General features: G+C 34.4%; 1 protein-coding gene across 12 annotated transcripts in view; it reads left to right on the forward strand.

Moving 5' to 3' along the window:
* Positions 1 to 22,260, forward strand: part of ATF7IP (activating transcription factor 7 interacting protein) — a 134,597-nt gene that overhangs the window by 86,400 nt on the left and 25,937 nt on the right. For all 12 annotated transcript variants that reach the window (XM_007967736.3, XM_007967732.3, XM_007967730.3 and 9 more), the window contains 5 exons: positions 3,033 to 3,106; positions 3,676 to 3,764; positions 6,956 to 7,594; positions 12,961 to 13,025; positions 20,991 to 21,069. In XM_007967736.3, coding sequence (XP_007965927.2) covers positions 3,033 to 3,106; positions 3,676 to 3,764; positions 6,956 to 7,594; positions 12,961 to 13,025; positions 20,991 to 21,069 — 946 coding nt within the window. The remainder of the gene's footprint in view (positions 1 to 3,032; positions 3,107 to 3,675; positions 3,765 to 6,955; positions 7,595 to 12,960; positions 13,026 to 20,990; positions 21,070 to 22,260) is intronic.

A 22,260-nucleotide genomic window follows, 5' to 3' on the forward strand; every position in this document is an offset into this window, starting at 1 on the left:
TTTGGGCTTCTTGAATTTGCATCTCCATTTTCTTCTTCCAGTTTCAGACATTTTCAGCAAATTATTTATCTAAATGAGTTCCCAGCCCCTTTCTCTCTGTCTTCTTTTACTTCCCTTATGTGTATATTGGTTTGCCTATTGGTGTCCCAAAAGTCCTTTAGACTTTCTTAGCTTTTCTTCATTCTCTTTTTGCTCCTCTGACTTGATAATTTCAAATGATCTGTTTACAAAATTGTGGATTTATTTTTCTGTTTGATCCGGTCTGCTCTTGATTCCCTACAGTGAATGTTCATTTTCAGCTTCATAATTTCTGTTTGATAAGTTTTTACAGTTTCTCTTTGTTGACATTCTCATTTTGTTCATGCACCCTTTTCCTGATTTTGCTGTTTTCTGTCGTCTTTTTCACCTCGTTGAGTATCTTAATGATAGTTATTTTGAATTCATTGGCAGATAATTCATAGATCTCTGTTACTTTAGGGTTGATTTTTTGAGGTTTATTTTATTTATTTGGACCATATTTCTCTGTTTATTTGTATGCTTGTTGAAATTTTAGCATTTGAAAAAACAGCCACATCTCCCAGTCTTTGTGGACTCTTGTACACAGGAAGGGCTTCACCAGTCAGCCTTGTTAGAGAGTCTGTGGGCCTCTAACACCTTTTTTTGGCTGTGTGTCTTCTCTGGGCTTTTACTTGTACTCTTCCATCTGAAGAGGTTTGCCTCTCCACTCTGAAGCTTCCTCTGGTACCTGTCTTTGCTGTAGCAGCCTCTGGTACTTTAGCAAGCTGTTGTATTAGTGCTTCCCCTGCTGTCTGTCAGTGTTACTGCAATTTCTCTGGTGCTCTATCAAGTTGAGGGTCCTGCCTTTGGTCTCTGAGACTCACAGGCATCCAAAGTGCCATAGTCACAGTTCTTACTACAGGTTAGTCCTCCATTTTGGGTAAGACAAAATCTAGTGCATTGGGCATCTTCTTAAACAGTTAGATTCAAGCTCCACCTTTCTCTTTCCTTTCTGATGTAGAAGCTGTGTTGGGAGGTTGATGGGGTATAGTGAGTAAATATATTTTCCTAACTGTTCCAGTGTGCCTCTTTTTGGCCTTGTGCCATATCCTCTCAACTAGTTTGTGGAAATCTCATGCAGGCAATATGATGCTTACCTTGTTAAGTCATCTCCATATGGGAAGCAGAGGGGACTTCCTGTTCTGACACGTTGCTGATCCTACCACAGTTTTTAAAAATCCTCCATCAAATGACTCCTGTGTTCTAAATCATTTGTTTTATTTATTCCCTATGCATTTATTCTTCTTTTTTGTTTTTCTCCTGAAGTATTCTTTTAACCATTTTGAGTGTAATTACTTAATGATGGCCAGGCACAGTAGCTCGTGCCTGTAATCCCAGCACTTTGGGAGGCCGAGGACAGCAGATCACTTGAGGTCAGGAGTTCAAAACCAGCCTGGTCAACATGGCGAAACCCCACCTCTACTAAAAATACAAAAATTAGCTGGGCCTGGTGGCGGACACCTGTAATCCCAGCTACTCAGAGGCTGAGGCGCGAGAATCTCTTGAGCCTGGGAGGCGGAGGCTGCAGTGAGCCAAGATGGTGCACTCCAGCCTGGGTGACAGTGAGACTCTATCTCAAAAAAAAAACAAAAAAAAACCTCAATGATATGCTTAAAGATGCATTCCTTTCCCTAAAAGCTTATTTTTTAACCTTTTTACATTCACATTACACTGTTATTTTAATTTGCTTTTCTCTTGTTTTACATTTGTTTGTCTTAACAGCCAGATTTTAAATACCTTTATAGCATATTATCTTAATTCTATTGTTTTTCCCTCTACACATATCTAATGCAATGTCATACTAGAAGGTTGAAATTATTGTTGTGTCATATAAAAAGTAGCAAGATGTATTTGTTGTTAAGAAGAGTGATTAAGGGCATCTGCTCAATGTAATTCTAAGCATTTATTACTTTTGGTTTAATATGTTATTCTTACACTTGACTTAGTCTTGAGTAGAGATATTTTATTCTTCTCATTTTTTTTTTGTTTGTTTGTTTTTGAGGCATGGTCTGGCTGTGTCACCCAGGCTGGATTGCAGTAACACAATCTCAGCTCACTGCAACCTCTGCCTCCTCGGCTCAAGCTGTCCTCCCACCTTAGCCTCCCAAGGAGGTGGGACCACAGGCGTGTATTAACACGCTTGGCTAATTTTTACACATATATATGTATTTTTAGAGATGGGGTTTCGCTACATTGCCCAGGCTGGTCTATAACTCCTGAGCTCAAGCAAGCCTTGCCTGTCTCAGCCTCCCAACGTGCTAGCATTATGGGTGTGAGCCACTGTACCCGGCCTCCTTTTAAGAGATAAATGATGATAGTGTTATTAATGACGGAGGCCTAAATAATGATAATTAATATGTAGGTGTTATAATTCCATTTCTGTATTCCCTGGTTGTGGGGAGAAAGGCTGAAATAAGTTGTTACTGAAGCTTAGATTTGTGACGTTTTATGAAATAATTTAAGTCACACAGTGGTAGGTAGTATTTTTTTAAAAAACAACTTAAAAATAATTTTGGTTTGAAAATTTTGATTTGTGACATTGGATACCACTTACTTGTTGAACTGCTGGTGCTAATATGATGCCTGCTACATAGTAGGCATTCACTAGTTATGTGTTAAATGAGTGAGTCTGGTTATTCTTTAGATTTATATTGTTAATGTTTTTAAACTCTTACAGCATGTGAGCCATTTTTGTGTTTTTAATTTAATCCTCATAAGAACACTGAGATGCAGGAATTATTTTATTAATCTCTCAAATGATAAGCAGTTGCCTTCAGCAAAGTGAATGATTTATTAAGATACAATGAACAAGTGATAATGCCAAGATTCAAATTGTTGTCTCAGCTAGCAGTGTTTCCCATTGTATTAGAGCACTAACAGATAATATATTGACAGGCATCTACAGGTCTTATTTTTTTTTAAAGATTCCCTGTGTGTTGAGTTTTATTTTTACCTTGATTTTTTTTCTCCCCCAGCATCCACCCAACCCACCAGTATCACCAGGAAAAACTGTAAATGATGTCAACAGCAATAATAACATGCCTTACAGGTGAGAATTTGTAGTCTGTCTAGTTTTTAAATAACAGAACAAAGTTCTAATTTTCTTTATTTGGTTGAAGAATCTTGCAGTGTAATCATGGTATTTATGTGGAAATAAGTGGTGTACTTGGTTAGTATATTTTCTTTTTCTGCTTCATTATATTGTTCATCTGTGAATAATACTTTTGCTAACTTATTGTAAGGCATTCTTTGGTCACTATATATTTGTTTAACCACTTGTCTTAAATAGTATTCTCTCGAGTAATTGAGAAATGCTTCTGTTAAGGGTGAGAAAGACTAATGTTTGTACATATTAGGACCTACTTTTGGTATTCAGGTTAAGTACCGATAACAGACATTAGAATACAAGAGTTAAGACTCTTCCCTAATGCCATAGACCCCAGCATTTAGAAGTCTTTGTGCCAGCTATGCCTCACTGTTTTTGCTTGCAGTTTAGGGTTGTGAAACCCAAGTCTAGCCACCCTTTTTCCCCTATGGGCCACTGCTTATTCTAGATATCAGTTGGTTTTCCCAGAGTGGCATATCTGTTGACTATTTGTGTGTATATATATTTCATAGAAATGCAGGCACAGTGAGACAGATGCTGGAGTCCAAAAGAAATGTAAGCGAGAGTGCACCACCATCCTTTCAAACTCCTGTGAATACAGGTAACTTTTTTTTAAAAATACCAAAATACATTTTCTTAGGAATTAAAGGCTTTGGTTCTCTTTTCTTACATTCTTTTGAGGTTGAAATGGATTAAGAAATTGGGCACATTGGTCTAAGTACAAAAATTTTGTTAAAAATTCAGGATCAAACTGGGCATGGTGGCACATGCCTATAGTCTCAGCTACTTGGGAGGCTGAGGAGGATTACCTGAACCCAGGAGTTCGAGTCAACTTGGGCAACATAGTGAAATTCACTTGTCTCTTAAAACAAAAAAATTTAGGGTGGTAGATAAGTATATGTGAAAATACAGTATAGATATTCAAATCTCTATTGTAGTAGTTCACAAACTTTCTCGTCTCTAGATCCCTTTACAATCTTAAAAAATTATTAAGAACCCCAGAACTTTTATTTATGTGGGTTACATCAGTTGATGTTTATTTTCAGTTGAAATGAAGTAGAAATTAAACAGAAATTTAAAGATATTTTTAAAATAAAAGTAGACTGGGCTTGGTGGCTCACGCCTGTAATCCCAGGACTTTGAGAGGCTGAGGCAGGCAGATCACTTGAGGTCAGGAGTTTGAGACCAGCCTGGCCAACATGGTGAAACCCCATCTCTACCAAAATACAAAAATTAGCCAGGCATGATGGCTGGTGCCTGTAATCCCAGCCACTCAGGAGGCTGAGGCAGGAGAATCGCTTGAACCCGGGAGGTGGAGTGCGGTGAGCCGAGATCACGCCACTGCACCCCAACCTGGGCGACAGAGTGAGACTTTCTCTCAAAAAAAAAAAAAATAAATAAATAATAAATATAAAAATAAATAAAGTAATAGTAAACTCATGTCTAACATAAAAAACTTTTTAAAATGAAACTAAGTGTATTTTCCAAGCCTAAAAATAGCAGCACAAAGAGCATTATTCTCTTACATTTTTTACGTATCTCTTTAATACTTTGAGACATTAAGACAGCTAAAGATAGCTGTATACTCATATCTGTATCTGCTTTTAGTCTGTTTTAAAATGTTGATTTGGTTGACGCATATGAAGGAAATCCAGTCTTATACAAATATATAGATGGAAAAGGGCTAGCCCTTACAGATAATTGTGGATATTCTTCTTTGATACTGTCCAGTAGTAGTTTCTTTAAGGTTGGTTGTGAAGTATAATCTGAAACCACACCAAAGAACTTTTCTAACTCCTCCATTAAAATCCATTTATTGGACAAGTGTAGTGCCTTACGCCTGTAATCCCCGCACTTTGGGAGGCCCGAGGCAGGTGGATCACTTGAACTCAGGAGTTCCAGGCCGGGCAGGGCAACATAGTGAAACTTGTCTCTACAAAAAATACAAAAAGTAGCCGGACATGGTGGTGCACACCTGTGGTCCCAGCTACTTGGGAGGCTGAGGTGGAAAGATGACATGAGCCCAGGAGGTGTAAGCTGCTATGAGCCAAGATTGCGCCAGTGTACTCCATCCTGGGCGATAGAGGCAAACCCTGTCTTTAAAAAAAAAAAAAAAAAAAATTCCTCTATCTTGTACTTGCACATGGAGTTTTACTAATATTCATTGATCATTTGAAAACGATTCACCAAGTTATGCAAATCTTCCAAATATTGACACATTTTGTTGATATTATTTTTAAAAATTACATTTACTGATTTTATTATCAGTTCTAGTCAGAGAAGCATTTTAAGGATTTAGGGAGCTGTCATGCTTTCAATGACAGATAAAAGTTTTTTCTAATGTTCTTTGTTTTGCTTAAGAACTCAAATGTTATTATTACTGATAAATACAGTTGGGCTTTTTTTCTTTGAAGTGACTGCCTTACCTAGTTTATTTCTAAGAAAAGATCTTCAAAATACCCACATGTGAATCATCGGTGTGTCTGTAGGTCATTCTTTCAAGTAAAAATAATCTTTCGTGGGAAAGATTGCTAGTTTAGTTTATAGCTCAATTGCACAAGCATTTTTCCTTGAGTTAACTATCCTACTTTGGCACGCAGTAGTTGTCTCATATGTACTGCCTATTCCTTCACATGGAATATTAAGAAAAGAACCGCTATTCAAAAGTTGAGATATAATAAAGTTAATAGTTTTTACTGCTGTATCATGGGGATTCTTAAGTAAAACTGACTTTGTTTTTTACTGTAAGCATGTGATGAAGAATGCAGCAACGTTTGGTCCATTGTACTACCTTGATTTTTGTACTAAGCATCAGAAGTTTTACTCACCATTGCTTTTGCTCCATTGGTGCAAATGTCTGCTCATTTAAAAAGTCAAATAATGTCTCATTGTTATGAAAATAGTTTTGACATTGCAAACTCCCCAAAAGGGTCTCAGAAAACCTCAGGCACCCCCCTGGACCACACTTTGAGAAACTGCTGCTCTAGTGAACCTGTGATTTTTGGAAAGAGTATAAATCAGTGAGAAAGAAGTTTGGTCATGTATTTTAAACCTGTTCCAATGAGAATAAACACAAGTAGTTGAAAATTGCTATAAAACTGTAGTGACCAGCATTTGTCAGCATTTGTATTTTCTCTGTTCTTCTGTATATGCTACCTAATTTCTTCTTAATTCATCTGTCAACTTCACTCAGTGCTGTTTTTCATATCATACAATGTCAGTAGAGGGAACCTCCCCCTAATAGTTCCTCTCCCAAGGAATTCAGTCAAACTTGATCCAAAGATACAGACATGGTTCAAATAATAAAATATAATGAGTAAGCTTACCTGTTATTCATTAATGGTCATGACTCTTCAGATTTACTATTTGAGTTTATATATTACTTGTGTTTTAAGGCATTTATAATGTTTTTAATGTAGTTTCAAAAATACATATTTTTACGTAACTTTTTAGTATTTTTTATTTGTTTACTAGTTAGGTACTCTAAAGTGATTATAGTAATTTTCAGAGACCATTTTGATACTCAGTAGTCTTGCATATTAATCATCCATCATGTGCTGTTTTTGTAATATACTAAACCTACATGCAAAATTCTTCTAAGAATTTAATTCTAAATTAAATTTCGGAATTTGAATCTGGAAAAAATTTCATGATAAAAGACTTTACAGTCTTTGCGATGTATTTAGTCTATGCTAAGTCTAATGCAATGTATTTAATTTGTATCTGTCATATTTTCTTAGTTGATAAATTAATATAACCATTTAAACGGAGAATTCTGTTTTCTTTCTATAGTATCTTCAACCAATCTTGTCACTCCTCCAACAGTTGTCAGTAGTCAACCTAAATTGCAGACTCCAGTGACTTCGGGTTCCCTCACAGCAACGTCAGTTCTTCCTGCACCCAATACAGCTACTGTAGTTGCTACTACTCAGGTGCCTAGTGGAAATCCTCAACCTACAATCTCTTTACAACCTTTGCCAGTGATTTTGCATGTACCTGTTGCAGTATCCTCCCAGCCTCAGCTTCTACAGAGCCATCCAGGGACTTTGGTGACTAATCAACCATCTGGCAACGTTGAATTCATTTCTGTGCAAAGCCCACCTACAGTGAGTGGTCTTACCAAAAATCCAGTATCCTTGCCATCCTTGCCAAATCCCACTAAACCAAACAACGTTCCTTCTGTGCCCAGTTCTAGTATTCAAAGGAACCCTACTGCCAGTGCTGCACCATTGGGAACAACACTTGCGGTGCAGGCTGTTCCAACGGCACACTCTATTGTACAAGCCACAAGGACTTCTTTGCCCACAGTGGGCCCATCAGGACTCTATAGTCCATCAAATAATCGAGGTCCTATACAGATGAAAATTCCAATTTCTGCATTTAGTACTTCGTCTCCTGCAGAACAGAACAGCAATACCACCCCAAGAATTGGTAAGTCACCATGTAGGTTTAATGCTAGAAATGCAAGCATGTTAATAGCCTTGTAACGATTGAACTTTTTTTTTCTAAGTGGCTAGCATTATTGGAAGGACAAAATAAATAGAATTTTCTTGATTATTTTTAGTAATTTTTTAGATACCTCAGAGAAATGATGTTGCTAAAATGGGGCTTGAGAGGGGGTTTATTTTGAATTAGAAGTTAGTATCTGTGTTTTATCTTTTAGTAATTTTCCTAAGTTCGGTGAATTTTGAATTTATGGCTTTGTGGCAAGCATTATGAGTTACTTTTATGATACATTTGCCAGCAATGTCTGTTTAAAACATTTTAAAGTATCAAATTTACATAATATATGCTTTTAAGAAAAAAAGGCACGTTTATGTTCCTTACACATTTGGAAAATCCTTTGTGCACTCATTCATAGCTTCCAAATTTGAACAACTTAAAAATAGATTTTCTTTCACATTTACTATAAAATGTTTGAGTCCTTCTTGTTTTATCCTTTCCGTTTTCCCATATGACATATTATATGATGGTTTGTATTTTACTTAGAAATACTGCAAAAAGGAAAACTTGACTATACCTGTTTAAAATCTGCCAAACTCTGTGTCTTACTGGCTCCTGGAACGAGTTTGTTTTGTATGCATTCTTGAGCTTGCTTATTCTTCATTTCTGACTTCACATGTATCCGCACTACTTTTGGAAAGGCAGGGAAGGGTAGGTAGGCATCATGTGTATAGTAGAATTGCTACAGTGTTTTTCTTATTGATGTTGTAAGTGACCATGTAATGTAGGAAACAAATTCTAAAGTACAAAATTACTTTTATAAGTGAGATGTACAAGCCTTAGTTTTTGTCATATAGTCATTACTAGTGTAGTTACTCCTTAAGTGTTTTCTCATATAAAACAATGACGGTATTTCAGAGTTGTTAAGAAAGTAAATGAGTGGCAGATCAAAATTAATGTTGGATTGAAGCTGGATATCACTCTTATCATATTTATAAGAATAAACTAATGTTTTATATGAAAGTGTAATTATTATTTATAGTATTTACAATTTAAATGTTTGCATAGTACAGGGGCAAATGTTTGTTAGTATTATCTGCTACCACATTATTTTTTGGATATTCTTTCATGTTTACAACACTAAAAGAGATGCTTACTTTTAACTGAGGTCAGTGGACATACAAGATTTTTGGGTGATATTTCATTTTTCTGTAACTTCTTTTTCTTTTAGTTCTTAGTATTTTTTAATGCCAGATGATTTAGTGATGGACATTGTTTTATGTGATTTTGGGTTTTCCTCCTTATGAAATTTTGAGGCAAAGTTGACATTGTTTTAATTTCATGGTCATGAGATGAGATATATTCTTAAATAGAGAACTTTTCCTGAAAAACCATGACTTGAAAAGAAATAATTTAAGAGTATTTGTTTAATGTCATGCTCGTACTCCAAACACTTCTAAAAGTGTCAGAATTATAATTTCATTATTCTGTTCTCTTACAGTTTTTATAGAAAGGGTATATTCCCCAAATTATCTAGTTGATGTACACTATTAGTAATGCATGTCAGTCTGTTTCATTTGACTATTCTTAATTTTTTTATATAAAAGTAAGTTTTCACAATCATTAATTGGTGTAGCATTCTAAGATAATGTACAATTATTTCTAAACATAAAATTACATATTTTAACACATATATTTATTTAACACATTTATATATTTTTAATATGTAATTATATCAAGATCTTCAAGTTCCATTTAGAATGCTTACCTACATTTGATAATGAATAAATGTGAATGACAAGCTTTGTTTGTATTTTTTTCATAATGCTAACTAAAATGAGATCTTATGAACTTGCTTATTCTTCAGTTCTGACTTTATTACTTATAATATGTTCTTTGATCAAGTATAATTTCAGCAGTGACATAAATGATGTTAAAGTAAGCATTTGGCTTTTTAGGATTCCCAAAACCTAAACTGAAGCCGAACTTCAGTACATCTCTATTACATTTAGTAGTTTGATAGATAAATTAGGTTATATAATTAAAATTTTCTAAGCTCTATACTTATGTGGGTATTATATTTGCTTAATAAGAACATATGCTATATGTTCATGCATTTGTATGTATTTTATTATAGTTAAGTATATCCTCATGGATTTTAAATCTGTGTTTCTGTTTATAGTGAGGTAAATGTCCTCCTAAGGGCTTAGAAATTTAAAGCTCAAACTATAGCTGATTTCATTCATTCACAAAGTAATGAATGCCTATATTATCTGAGGTTCTTTAGATACACAGAAATGTATAAAATAGTCACTATGATCTCACCAAGCTTACAATCAAATAGGGAATGTAATCATTAAATAGCGAATTAATTATAAATGTGATGAGTGTTAGGATTTGCAGGTTTTTGTGAGAGGACAAAAGAGAACATGGGAAATCTGGAAAGGTATGAAGTAATGAACAGAAGAATGGGGGAAATAGGGTTAAAGGGTTTTTGTAGGGGGTATAGAGGGTAATGTGACATCCATGAACCCTGGTTACAGTATGGAGAATGGTTTGGAAGGGATAAGAATAGTGTTAGGAAGACCAATTAGGAGACTGGAGGCTCTTGTAGTGTACGAGATGAGAGATGGTGGTATGAAAAAGATTTAAACGTTATTTAAGAGGTAGCATTGGCAGTACTTGGTAATTTATTAATAAAAGTTTAGATGTGTGGAAAAAATGGAGAACTCAAAGATGACTCAGCTTTCTAAGACATTTTTGAATGTTGTTACATTTACTAAACTAGACATTAAAGAAAGAACAGATTTTGGGGGAAGTTATATGCAATCCATGTACAAGGTACACTTTCAAATTACATTAAACATCTTGTTCTAAGACTATGTAAAACTAGAGTTGGCTGGGCATGGTGGCTTATGCCTGTAATACCAACACTTTGGTAGGCTGAGGCAGGAGGATGGCTTGAGCTCAGGAGCTCGAGACCAGCCTTGCAATATAGCGAGACCCCCATATGTACAAAAAATAAAAAATTAGTTTGGCATGGTGACACATGCCTGCAGTCCCAGCTACCCAGGAGGCCGAAGGAGGAGGATTGCTTGAACCCAGGAGGTCAAGGCTGCAGTGAGCCATGGTCGTGCCACTGCACTCCAACCTGGGCAACAGAGGAAGGACCCTGTCTCAGAAACGAAAACAAGTAAGAGTTTAAACACAGCAATTATTTCTTCATTTCTTCAAGGATAGAATTAAATGAATGAAGTATTTGCCTTTTTTATGTTCATACAATTATCCAGAGCTACTAAGGGATACTGCCAGTTTAACTCCTGTAAAGTACTTTTTAATTTTATTTACTTTTATTTTTATTTTTATGGAGATGTATTCCATATGATAGAAGGATTTTAAGCTATAATTTCTTATTTTACATCCTGACCAGTTTTGTTGCCTTGATAGATGGAGTTATATTTATATCCAGAAGTCATCCAAAGTAGATCTTACAGAAGAAAGCAAAAGCAATGCAATGGAGCTATAAGACATTACATTAAGAATCAAGGGAAAAATTGTGTAATAATGGGCAAGGGAGATGTTAGTTGAGAATCTAGAATAAGGAATATTATTACAGTTCCGTGAATAATTAACTTATAGCTCTAAGGCAATTAGGTCTAAGAGAGAATCATGCTGGGTAACAAAGAAATGTGTATGTAACATTTTATTAAGCAGTCTAAATCTTTCTTGCATCTTTAGGAATTTTCTTATATGAAAATATTATGACAAAAAGTAAAAATGAGGCCAGGTATGTTGGCTCATGCCTATAATCCCAGCACTTTGGGAGGGTGAGGCAGGTGGATCACTTGAGGCCAGAAGATCGAGACCATCCTGGCCAGCATGGTGAAAGCAGGTCTCTACTAAAACAAAAATTAGCCAGGCATGGTGGCACTCACTGGTAGTCCCAGCTACTCAGGAGCCTGAGACATGAGAATCACTTGAACCTGGGAGATGGAGGTTGCAGTGAGCCAAGATCGTGCCACTGCACTCCAGTCTGGGTGACAGAGCAAGACTCTCTCAAAAAGAAAAAAATAAATGAAGAATTAAAAAATAAAAACACAAAAGTGAGGCTTCCTCATTTACTTTTTATGTAAAGTTATCTTGTTTTGAGTTGAAGATGAAAGTGTTTCAAATCCAAATGAATGTATTTTAACATCGTATATAAAAACCATTGGTAGTAAATCACTGATATTTTGGTAATATCACCTAGTTTATCTTAATACTCCACTATGTAACATCAGTAACCTAGAATTAGTTTTGTTAGTCTTTCAGGAACTTCATAGTCCCAAACAGATGCTCATTTGTAATAAATGAAGTAATTTGAATATATTTTTAAATAAATAGATAATATATTAATATTTTTCTTACAAAAAGAAAGTAATTCAGACAAGGTAGGAGAAATCAAAGGGCATCCTTTTTACTTCTGTACCCTAGAATACTTCTCTTTTAACAGGTGAATATTAACCCAACTTGATTTTTTAGACATACAGATTTATATATGTACATATGGAAATACATAGGTAGTTAAATCTCCTGTATTTTTTTAAACGTAAATTGTTTACTCTGTATGCATTCTGAAGACTTACAAATGAAAGGAATGCCATACTTTGACCAAGAGGATTTTATCTCCAGAAAGAAAGGATGGGCTGTTTCAACATTTAAAAACCCCGTATTACCAAACAGGAAACCCTAAATAATCTCAATAGGTGCATAAAACCTTTGATGAAATTTAATGCATTCTCTCTTTTCCTCTCATTAGAAATTGGGACAAAATATGCTTTGTTTATTTTCTGTGCTGTTCTGGAAGTAACATTATTTTTTAACTGCAAAATCATTACAAGTTAATTGAAAAATGAACAGAGAAAGAAAAATCATGGATGATTGAACTACTGAGAAATATACATGTGTATTTTCTTGGATTTACTGCAACTGTTTCTACCGAATTTATTGGAAACATTTTTGACATATTAAATTTTTTTCTCCAAAGGGACATAGTATGCAGGAATTATATTTTGTTTAACTATTTCCTCATGGTAGCACATTTAAGTTTTGTGTATCTTAAATTATTTCCATGAGATACTGCTTAGAGTTAAAATTGCTGGGCCAGTGGAAAGTTTTTTTAAATCAGTATTGTGAATTTCCCCTTCTGAAAGATACTATAGCAGTGATCTGTGAGTTTGAGTTTTTATTTACATATGTGACATGTTGACAGAAAAATAGTTGGAGAAAACAATATGTCCAGTTTTATATAAAGCAACTTAACTTTTTACATTTTGTAGATGTTTTTAAAAATGGCTTTTTTTTTTACTTTTCAGAAAACCAGACAAACAAAACAATAGATGCTTCTGTCAGTAAGAAAGCAGCTGATAGCACATCACAGGTAAGATTTTTCCTTCTTCAAAGTAAAATCCTAATTATGGTCTACAGGAAAATGAATTTTCATCATTCTTTGATTGAATGAAAATTGTTCTTTGTCTGTTTTTTATAACTGTCCAAACATTGTCTCATAACTTCTCTGTAATATTTGACAAGAATTGAGATTTTTTGTTTTGTCTTGTTTTGTTTTTACATATCAGTTCTCTTAGAGGTAATAGTTTATTAACTGAATGATTTGATTAGTACAATTGACAGTCCAGTCATTTGCCTTTACATTCTGTAAAGATTGTCTGCAAAAAGAAAACACATGTAATTTCTTCCTGGTACATCTTTTTTAAGAGTGTTTCACTGGTTTACCCTCACTTGTACCACTCTCTACCCCTACCACCATTTTAATTTCCTCAAAGGTAATCAGAATACCTTTTGAGGAAGAATTTTTTGTCTGTCTGCTTGTTTATTAGCACTTTGCCAGTCTTTGTACTTTTTCCTATTAAATCTTAACCACCCAATAATAGAGTAACTACTTCTTTCCTGTATTAACAGTATTCTTCCTTGTTCTTTATTGCTTTAGGTATAATCAATTCATAGTGGTTAGGTTGCTGATAGTTTTATTTTCTTCACTTCCTTTGAATCATTTCAAGAAGCTCCTATATTCCTAGAAGAACAAAAATCTTTGAGCATGTCAGGCATGAAAAACTGACAAGATTTTTAAAACTTTTTTGATCTTTAAATGTGACTATTTTCCTTAAAAACAATGGATTTTGACCAACCTAGATATACACCATAGTTTATAGATCAAATAAAAGCTATTAAAAATATCTTATCTTCTTACAAGTGTTAGCAGTTTTTGTGTGCAGTATTAGAGATCAAAGTTGTGATTGTTTCTCAGCATGTCTTGTGGATTATAACTGTGTTTTCATGTAAAATTATAAGATTGAGATACTTTCTAGAAGACGTATAGAAAATGCTGATATATTCAGTGATACTTAGTGACATTTATAGGAAGTCTAGTTAAACTTTAAACAAAGGATTTATGAACATCTCTACTTCCCTCAGTGAGTTTTTTTTTTTTTAAAGTAATATTTTCAAGGAAAGGAAAATGGACATTATGATGGCTGTTTTTTGTCATTTTATAAATGGTGGTTCTTCTAGAGCTGTGATATCTAATATGAAAGCCACTAGTCACATGTAGCTATTTAAATTAAATTACAAATTTAGTTCCTCAGTCAAAATAACCGCCATTTCAAGGTTCAGTAGCTACAAATGGCTGGTGGCTAGCGTATTGGACCACACAGATATAGACTGTTTTCATCATTGCAGAAAGTTGTATTGAACTCTATTGTATAGAGTATTTTGCTGAAATATAGTATATGTAGCTGGGCATGGTGTCTCACGCCTGTAATCCTAGCACTTTGGGAGGCCAAGGCGGGCAGATGATCACCTGAGGTCAGGAGTTTGAGACCAGCCTGGCCAACATGGGGAAACCCCGTCTCTACTAAAAAGACAAAAATTAGCCTGGCGTGGTGGCAGGTCCCTGTAATCCCAGCTACTTGGGAGGCTAAGGCAGGAGAATTGCTTGAACCCAGGAGGGCGGAGGTTGCAGTGAGCTGAGATCATACCACTTCACTGCAGTGTGGGTGAAAGAATGAAACTCCATCCCATCTCCAAAAAATAAATAAATAAATAATATATGTAACATCATAAATATATAAGTGAAATTAAAATGGATATAATATAAGACACTTGAGGTGGGGCATGGTGGCTCACGTCTATAATCCCAGCACTTTGGGAGGCGGAGACAGGAGGATCACTTGAGCCCAGGAGTTCGAAACCAGCCTCGGCAACAAAGTGAGACTCCGTCTCTATAAAAAAGAAGAAACTTAAAAAAAAAAAAAAAAAAAAAAAAACACTTGAAACAGGAATTGACTTCATCAGAAAGCAAAGCAATAGTACAACTTAATGTTAAGCTCTCAATAGATATTTTATTTGGCTTCAAGGAAGAGGAATTTAATATCTGAGTATAAAAAAATGCATACAAGCAGTTTGAGCAGCCAACCTGCTGAAGCAGTGCCTTATCAAAAATAACAAAGTTTCAGCTTTGAATCAGTGTCAATTATGTATATGAAGAATAAATACAATTACAGGAGTTTTATTGTGTAATAAGAAACCATGATGGAAGTATATATGTGCTTTCAGTTATGAAGTTATGCTTGCCAGCCAGAATTTTTTGAAACAAATATCATTTTTGTCATTGTGATGAATACCTTTATTAATGTTCCACTGTTGACTAAGAAATTCTTGTTATCTTTCTACCCCAATGTGCAACTTTCTAGCAGATAGAAACTAGTGTGAAACAGGTAGCCTGTGATTCTTTGAATTGTCACATTGTAAGTACAATTGGCTAACTTCATTTTTCTATCCCAAACCTACTTAGTTGTACTTTCTTAACACTTTTAAGGCTATTTAGATCAGCAGAAATCTGGATGTCTAAGGCCAGGCACAGTGGCTTATGCCTGTAATCCTAGCACTTTGGGAGGCCAAGACGGGCAGATCACTTGAGGCCAGGAATTCGAGACCAGGCTGGCCAACATGTCTCTACTAAAATTACAAAAATTAGCTGAGGGTGGTGGTGCATGCTTGTAATCTCTTGGGAGGCTGAGACAGGAGGATCACTTGAACCTGGCAGGAGGAGGTTGCAGTGAGCCAAGATAATGCCACTGCATTCCAGCCTGGGTGACAGAATGAAACTCTGTCTCAAAAAAAAAAAAAAAAAGAGAGAGAAACTTGGATGTCTAGTGTGGAAATGCTTGTTGTTCAGCTGTAGTTAATTAGCAAATGATGAAATATGTAAAATATTCTCTTGTAGTTGTTAAATGAAGATTTATCTGAGATCCCCAAATAACTATTTATTAACATATTGCACATAATTTATTATTGTATATTTTATTACTATATATCATTTATATAATGAATTATTAGTTTTACATCCTGAAAAGCAAATTTATTCAAATTATCAATGTAAGTTATAAAATAGCATTGCTATCTGTAATTGTTGTTTTGAAGGACTCAAGATCACCTTTAAGTTTGCTGATTTGCTAGAAGGATTTCATAAGACCCAGTAGTAGGTTATACTCACCATTATGATTTGTCACAACAAAAGGTGTAGAGCAAGAGCAACAGGGAAAAAAATGTGCAGAGTTGAAGTTCAGAGAGATCAGGCAAAGACTTCCAAGTCGTCTGTCTGGGATCGCACAGAATTTGTTTTTTCTCTGGCTTATTAACCTTAGAGACGTGTGCCAAGAGTCTTTTCCCAGAGAATCCTGACTGAGTCTCAGGGTCTGAGGTTTTTTGGAGGTCTGGTCACATAGTGACATTTTTCTGTATGGCCATGACATTGGAAACTGAGGATCCCAACAACGAAACCCAAGTATACATCATCAATCTTCATATTTATGCAAAGCAATCCTGATGAACACAGTATGGCACAGTTCACTGTTCAGAGTATATATAAGAGAATTAATCGTTAACATGACCTTCCAAGGGCAACATTCCTGATAACTAACCAAGTCTCAATTATGGTTCCAAGTTCCCTTGGAGAGATGTGCAAGGAATGAACAACCAGCTCTTCTGTGTTAACTCTTTCTTCACATTTGCTGAAGTGTGCTTTTCAGGTATATTCTTGTTTCATTACAAAAAAAGGCTACAAAGCCAGTATGTTTGCTCTCTTGAAATTTTCTTAGTGTTTGCTTATTGAGACTATTCATTTTGGAAAATGGCACATGATTAGCTAACTTTTTAATAAAATTTCTAGTGTTAAAAACTATTTGATATAATTTTTTAATGATTTCAAACTGAAAGTTTCAGTAATATGTGTAAAAACAGATATAAACGTGTCTCTGATTAGATTTCTCAGACATGTTTTGTCAGGAAAAAATGTAAAGATATATGTATCACATGTATGTGTATCACATGTCTGTGTTTGTTCATTTCCACCTGGTGGCATAGAAATAATAAGGTCTACAGTCAGACAACCTGAAGCTTGTCACTTAATAGTGGGTGGGTGCTATGTTAAGTTATTGAACACCTTCGACTTTTCACCTATGAAATAGAGCTAGTGCTAGTACTTACCACATAGAAATATTAGGAAGGGTAAATGTGTTAATGCATGTAAAGCATTTAGCACAGAGTCTAATAGGAGTAGTGCTAGCTATCATGACTATCTTATAAATGTACTTAATAGTTATTGAAGTAATTACCAATTTTATTTGTCAAAAAAGTCTATTCGGGAAACTACTTGTAGTATATGATAATAGATAAATTGTATCTGTCAGTTTATGATCAATAAACATAATTTATCATTAGATCATTGCTTGTAGATCTTCTCGATCTATATAAGCATTTAATGATACACATTTTCCTCTGAGCACTGCTTTGGCTACATTCCATAAATTTTCATGTGTTGCATTTTTATTTCATGTAGGTTCCTTGTCATTTCCTTTTGGGTCCTGGGTTGTTTAGTTAGTAATTTGTTTAATTTCATAGTATTTGGGGATTTTGCAAATTTTTTATTATTGATTTTTCATTTAATGCTATTGGATTTAGAAGATATCCTCTGTATGACTTTGTTGCTTTTACACAAATTAGATATGTGTTATAAAGTTCCATCTATGGTATATATCTTAGTGAATGTACCATTACACTTGAAAAGAATATGTATTCTGCTGTTGGGTGTAATGTTTTATAAATGTCAATATGGCATGGTTAATAGTGTAATTTGGATTATTTGTATGTTTACTGATTATTGCCTTTTGCTGTAGTGGTTTTATCTATTACTAAGAGTGGTATGATTGTGAATCTATTTCTTCCTTTAATTTTATCAGTTTTGCTTCATAGATTTTGACCCTGTATTACATTTTATTTTTTATAATGCATAATTTGTAATCTTGCCATACTTTTATCATTGTAAAATTTCCCTCTTTGTCTCTGTTTTTGATACTAACATAATTACAGCAGCATTTTTATGCTTACTGTTTGTATGTTACTTTTTTCAGCTTTTTACTTTCAGTCTGTGTCTTTGTATTTAAAGTGAATCCGCAAGAGAAAAAAAAATCATATTTCTTGATTTGTTGTTGTGTTATCCCATTTGATAATCTCTACACTTTGATAGGAGTTTTTAGACTGTTTATAGTTAATATAAGTTTTGATAGGATTGTGCTTAGTTCTGCTATTTTGCTATTTGTTTTCTATTTGTTTCATCTGTTTTCTTTTTTTGTTGGTTTCTGTGTACCTTCTTTGCTGCTTCATTTTGTATCAGTTTTTTTTTTAAAACATTCTGTCTTAATTCCTCTGTTAGCTTTTTAGCACTCTCTCTATCTCTCTCTCTGTGTGTGTGTGTGTGTGTGTGTGTGTTTATGTGTGTGTGTGTATTTTAGGGTTTGTTCTAGAGTTTAAGTATGTATCTGAATCTTAATTATAGGAACCTTGCAATTGTATGTGTACATTTACCTCCTTAATGAGGTTGCTTTCCTTAAATATCACGTTCATGTTTTCACATATATTGCACATATACTACATTGTTTTTAATCTGCATGTTGTAGAGCTCTAAATACATTGTTTTTAATTGTTGCCTTACAGAATTTTAAAGAAGTTAAGAACAGAAAAGAGATATAGTCTTTAATATTTATCCTTATGTTTACCTTTTCTGGTCCTCTTCTTCCCATGATCCAAGTTGGTATTTCCTTTCAAACTGAAGAATGTCCTTAAGCTCATCTTTACAGTGTAGATCTGCTAGTGATGTATTCTCTTGGTTTTTTAATATCTAAAAAATGTACTTTTGTATCTTTTGTCTCGTTTTTTCAAGGAGAGTGTCATTGGATATACAATTCTTAAAGGGTTTCTTTTCTTAATCATCAGCAATTTGAATATATTGTTCCAGTGTCGTCTTGCTTCCATAGTTTCTGACCGATAGTCAGCAGTTACTCTTTGCTCCTACATAATATGTAATTTGTTCTGTTTACTTTCAAAATTTTTCATTATTAGTTTTCAGTATTTGGACTATGATGTGTATAGATTTCTTAATGTTTCTTCTGCTTGAGGTTCATTGAACCTCTTGGATTTGTAAATTAATGTTTTCCACCAAATTGGGGAAGTTTTTGGTTATTATTCCATTTTTTCTTTAGATCTTTGTTTCTTCTCATTTAGTGTTTTGCTGAACTGTTTCTTATTGCACAAGTTTCAGGCATTTTTCATATTTTCTTCTGTTCTTCTTTGTGTCCTATGGACTAGAAAATTTCTGTTGATCTAGCATCAATTTTGTTTGAGTTTTTCCTGCCCCCTCCAATCTGCTTTTATGCCTACATAGCTAATTTTTATTTTAGTAATTATTTTTTCAGCTCTATTATTTCTGTTTTTTTGTTTCTTTTTCTCTTTAGAGATGTCCTATTTGTGCATTCATTGTTATTATATTTAACTCTTTGAATTTTTTTTTTTTTTTTTTTGAGATGGAGTCTTGCTCTGCCACCTAGGCTGGAGTACAGTGGTGCAATCTCGGCTCACTGCAACCTCCGCCTCCCAGGTTCAAGTGATTCTCCTGCCTCAGCCTCCCGAGTAGCTGGAACTATAGCCACCCGCCACCACGTCTGGCTAATTTTTGTATTTTTAGTAGAGGTGGGGTTTCACTATGTTGGCCAGGCTGGTCTCGAACTCCTGACCTCATGATCTGCCTGCCTTAGCCACCCGAAGTGTTGGGATTACAGGTGTGAGCCACTACTCCTGGCTTTAAACATATTAATAGCTACTTTCAAGTCTTTATCTGCTGAATCTAATCTCTGCTTAGAGTCAGTTTGTGTTGACTTATTTTTTGTCCTAAGTTCCACTTTTCAAAGCTCTGGACCTTAATGATAATATGTTGTAGTGAAACATTATTTTACATTTGTTGGTGATTTTGGGGATCTTTTAGTTTGGGATTTTATAGATTTTTGGTGTTTGTAAATAACCCATTTTCTGTGAAATCATTATTGTAGAAAGATTTATAAGAATTAGAATTGCATTATTATCTTGGGATTGGGCCTGGATATTATAAAGTCAAGGCATTATTTTCTTTAATTTCTCAATTTGAGTTTTGCAGATGAAAACCTTTATCATTTGGAATTGATCTCAGTATAATATATCAAAGTAAATTGTGATTATCAGTTATTAAACAGTTGTCCTGTATCATATATGGCATTAAGCACCGTATATACACATTTGGATTAATCCTCACAATAGCCTCAATATTCAAATATTGGAAATTGAGATAATTACCCATCTGAATCAGGTAACTAGTAAGTTAGAACTGTAAGACACACTCAATCTTTCTGACTTCAGAGTCCTGGCTCTTTAGGTTTATACTGTCTTACCTTCCTTTTCAGTTGCTATCATGTGGCTTTTAAAGGTTTTTCTTACAATCCTAGTATTTCTCATGATTTTGGATGATGGGTTACTGGTCAACTTGGCTGTGCATTTACTAGCATAGCAAACCGTATGATTTCATAGTATACCATACCGTTTTTTTAGGGCAAAAAAATTTAGATTATTTTCTATAACCCAATTCTAGCTTGAATGATTGCCTTTGGTGTTGTGGTGGATTAATATTGATAATTTAGAGTAGTACTGATAAACATTTTAAATGTCACAAAATGAATAGTGTTTGTATTTAATCTTATTTGCTGTGTGCAACAGATAGCCTAATTTTTTAAAGATAACGTCTTGAATTTCTTTTGAAAATTGTATTTCATATAGTGGATGTTTAATGCGTGAGTATCCTGGGGCATTTGTCAGACAAACTCTCTTTATTCAGGTACAGCCTTTTAGGGGTCCCGATTGAACCAGGTTACTCATTAGTCTCATTTTACCTCACTTATCATTTCATTTTTTAACATGTATATCTGCCAGAGTTTTCTTTGTAAAATGTAGAAGCTTTGTTTTTCAGAGTGGAAAAGCCACTGGCAGTGATTCAGGTGGTGTCATTGATCTCACAATGGATGATGAAGAGAGTGGAGCTTCACAAGGTACTTCAATAGTAATTTGGAATTGGGCCTGGTTTTGATACCATTTTTTTTTGTTTTAATACAGTACAATATTCTATGAAGACAGATGTTTACAGCATTATGCTTGGTTTATTTGTGTTCTTTTTGTAATGGAAGTTTCTATATTAGAATTTTAAAATTTGGCCAGGTGCAGTGTTTCACACCTGTAATCCCAGTGCTTTGGGAGGCCAAGGCAGGAGGATCAAGGCAAGAGGCCAGGAGTTTGAGACCAGCCTGGGCAACACAGTGAAACCCCATCTCTACCAAAAATTTAAGAATCAGCTGGGTGTGATGGCGTGTGTCTGTGGTCCCAGCTACATGGGAGGCTGAGGCAAGAAGATAACTTGAGTCTGGGAGGTTGAGGCTGCCGTGAGCTGTGTTTATGCTGCTGTATTCCAGCCTGGGTGACAGAATGAGACCCTATCTCAAAAAAAAAAAAAAAAAAAATTAAAATAGAATCAACTCTTAAATAAGTATGAACAATCCGTAGAGGAAAACAGCAATTAAGAGAATATTGTAATTTTTGGAGTACCTCTGTTTTTGTATCTCTTATTTCACTTGATCCTTGCAAAAAATCCTGTAATACTCATTTTAGACTTGAGGAAACTTGTTAGCCTTAGAGAAAACAATTCAGACTCAGTAAGGGTCTTGGAAATAAAATCCAACTCTTCTGTCTCTACATTAAATGTTATTTTTCTCTCTCTGTTTCAGTGTAGATACTGTATATGTATGTATACATTTAATTTTGGTCATTTGAATTAGTTTCTTTTATCTAGCATTATATAAATAAAAATAGAAGTAATTTTAAAAAGCATTCACATCCAAAATAATAATATTCTGAGTTAGAATAGTTAGAAACTGTAAACCATATTCCTAGTTATTCTGCAGTGTTAATAGGTGTTTCATGAATACAAAGTTCTATGGTTAAATATGCTTGGGAAATGCTGAGTTTAAAGTTAAATTGTTTTTTTATTAATGCAGACTTCTCTGAGCCTTTACTATGCTGATTTATAATGTAAATCTCTAAGAATGATTTAAGATATAAAGTGTTTCTCAAACTCACTTGGCTGTGCAAAATAACATTCAGCTACATATCTATAAAACTCTGGTGATAATTGCACGTGGAAAATATAGTAAAAATGTGCTGAATTACTTACTATTATCTTAAAGACA

Source organism: Chlorocebus sabaeus, chromosome 11 (assembly GCF_047675955.1).
Source record: "Chlorocebus sabaeus isolate Y175 chromosome 11, mChlSab1.0.hap1, whole genome shotgun sequence".
NCBI classification, from domain to species: Eukaryota; Metazoa; Chordata; class Mammalia; order Primates; family Cercopithecidae; genus Chlorocebus; species Chlorocebus sabaeus.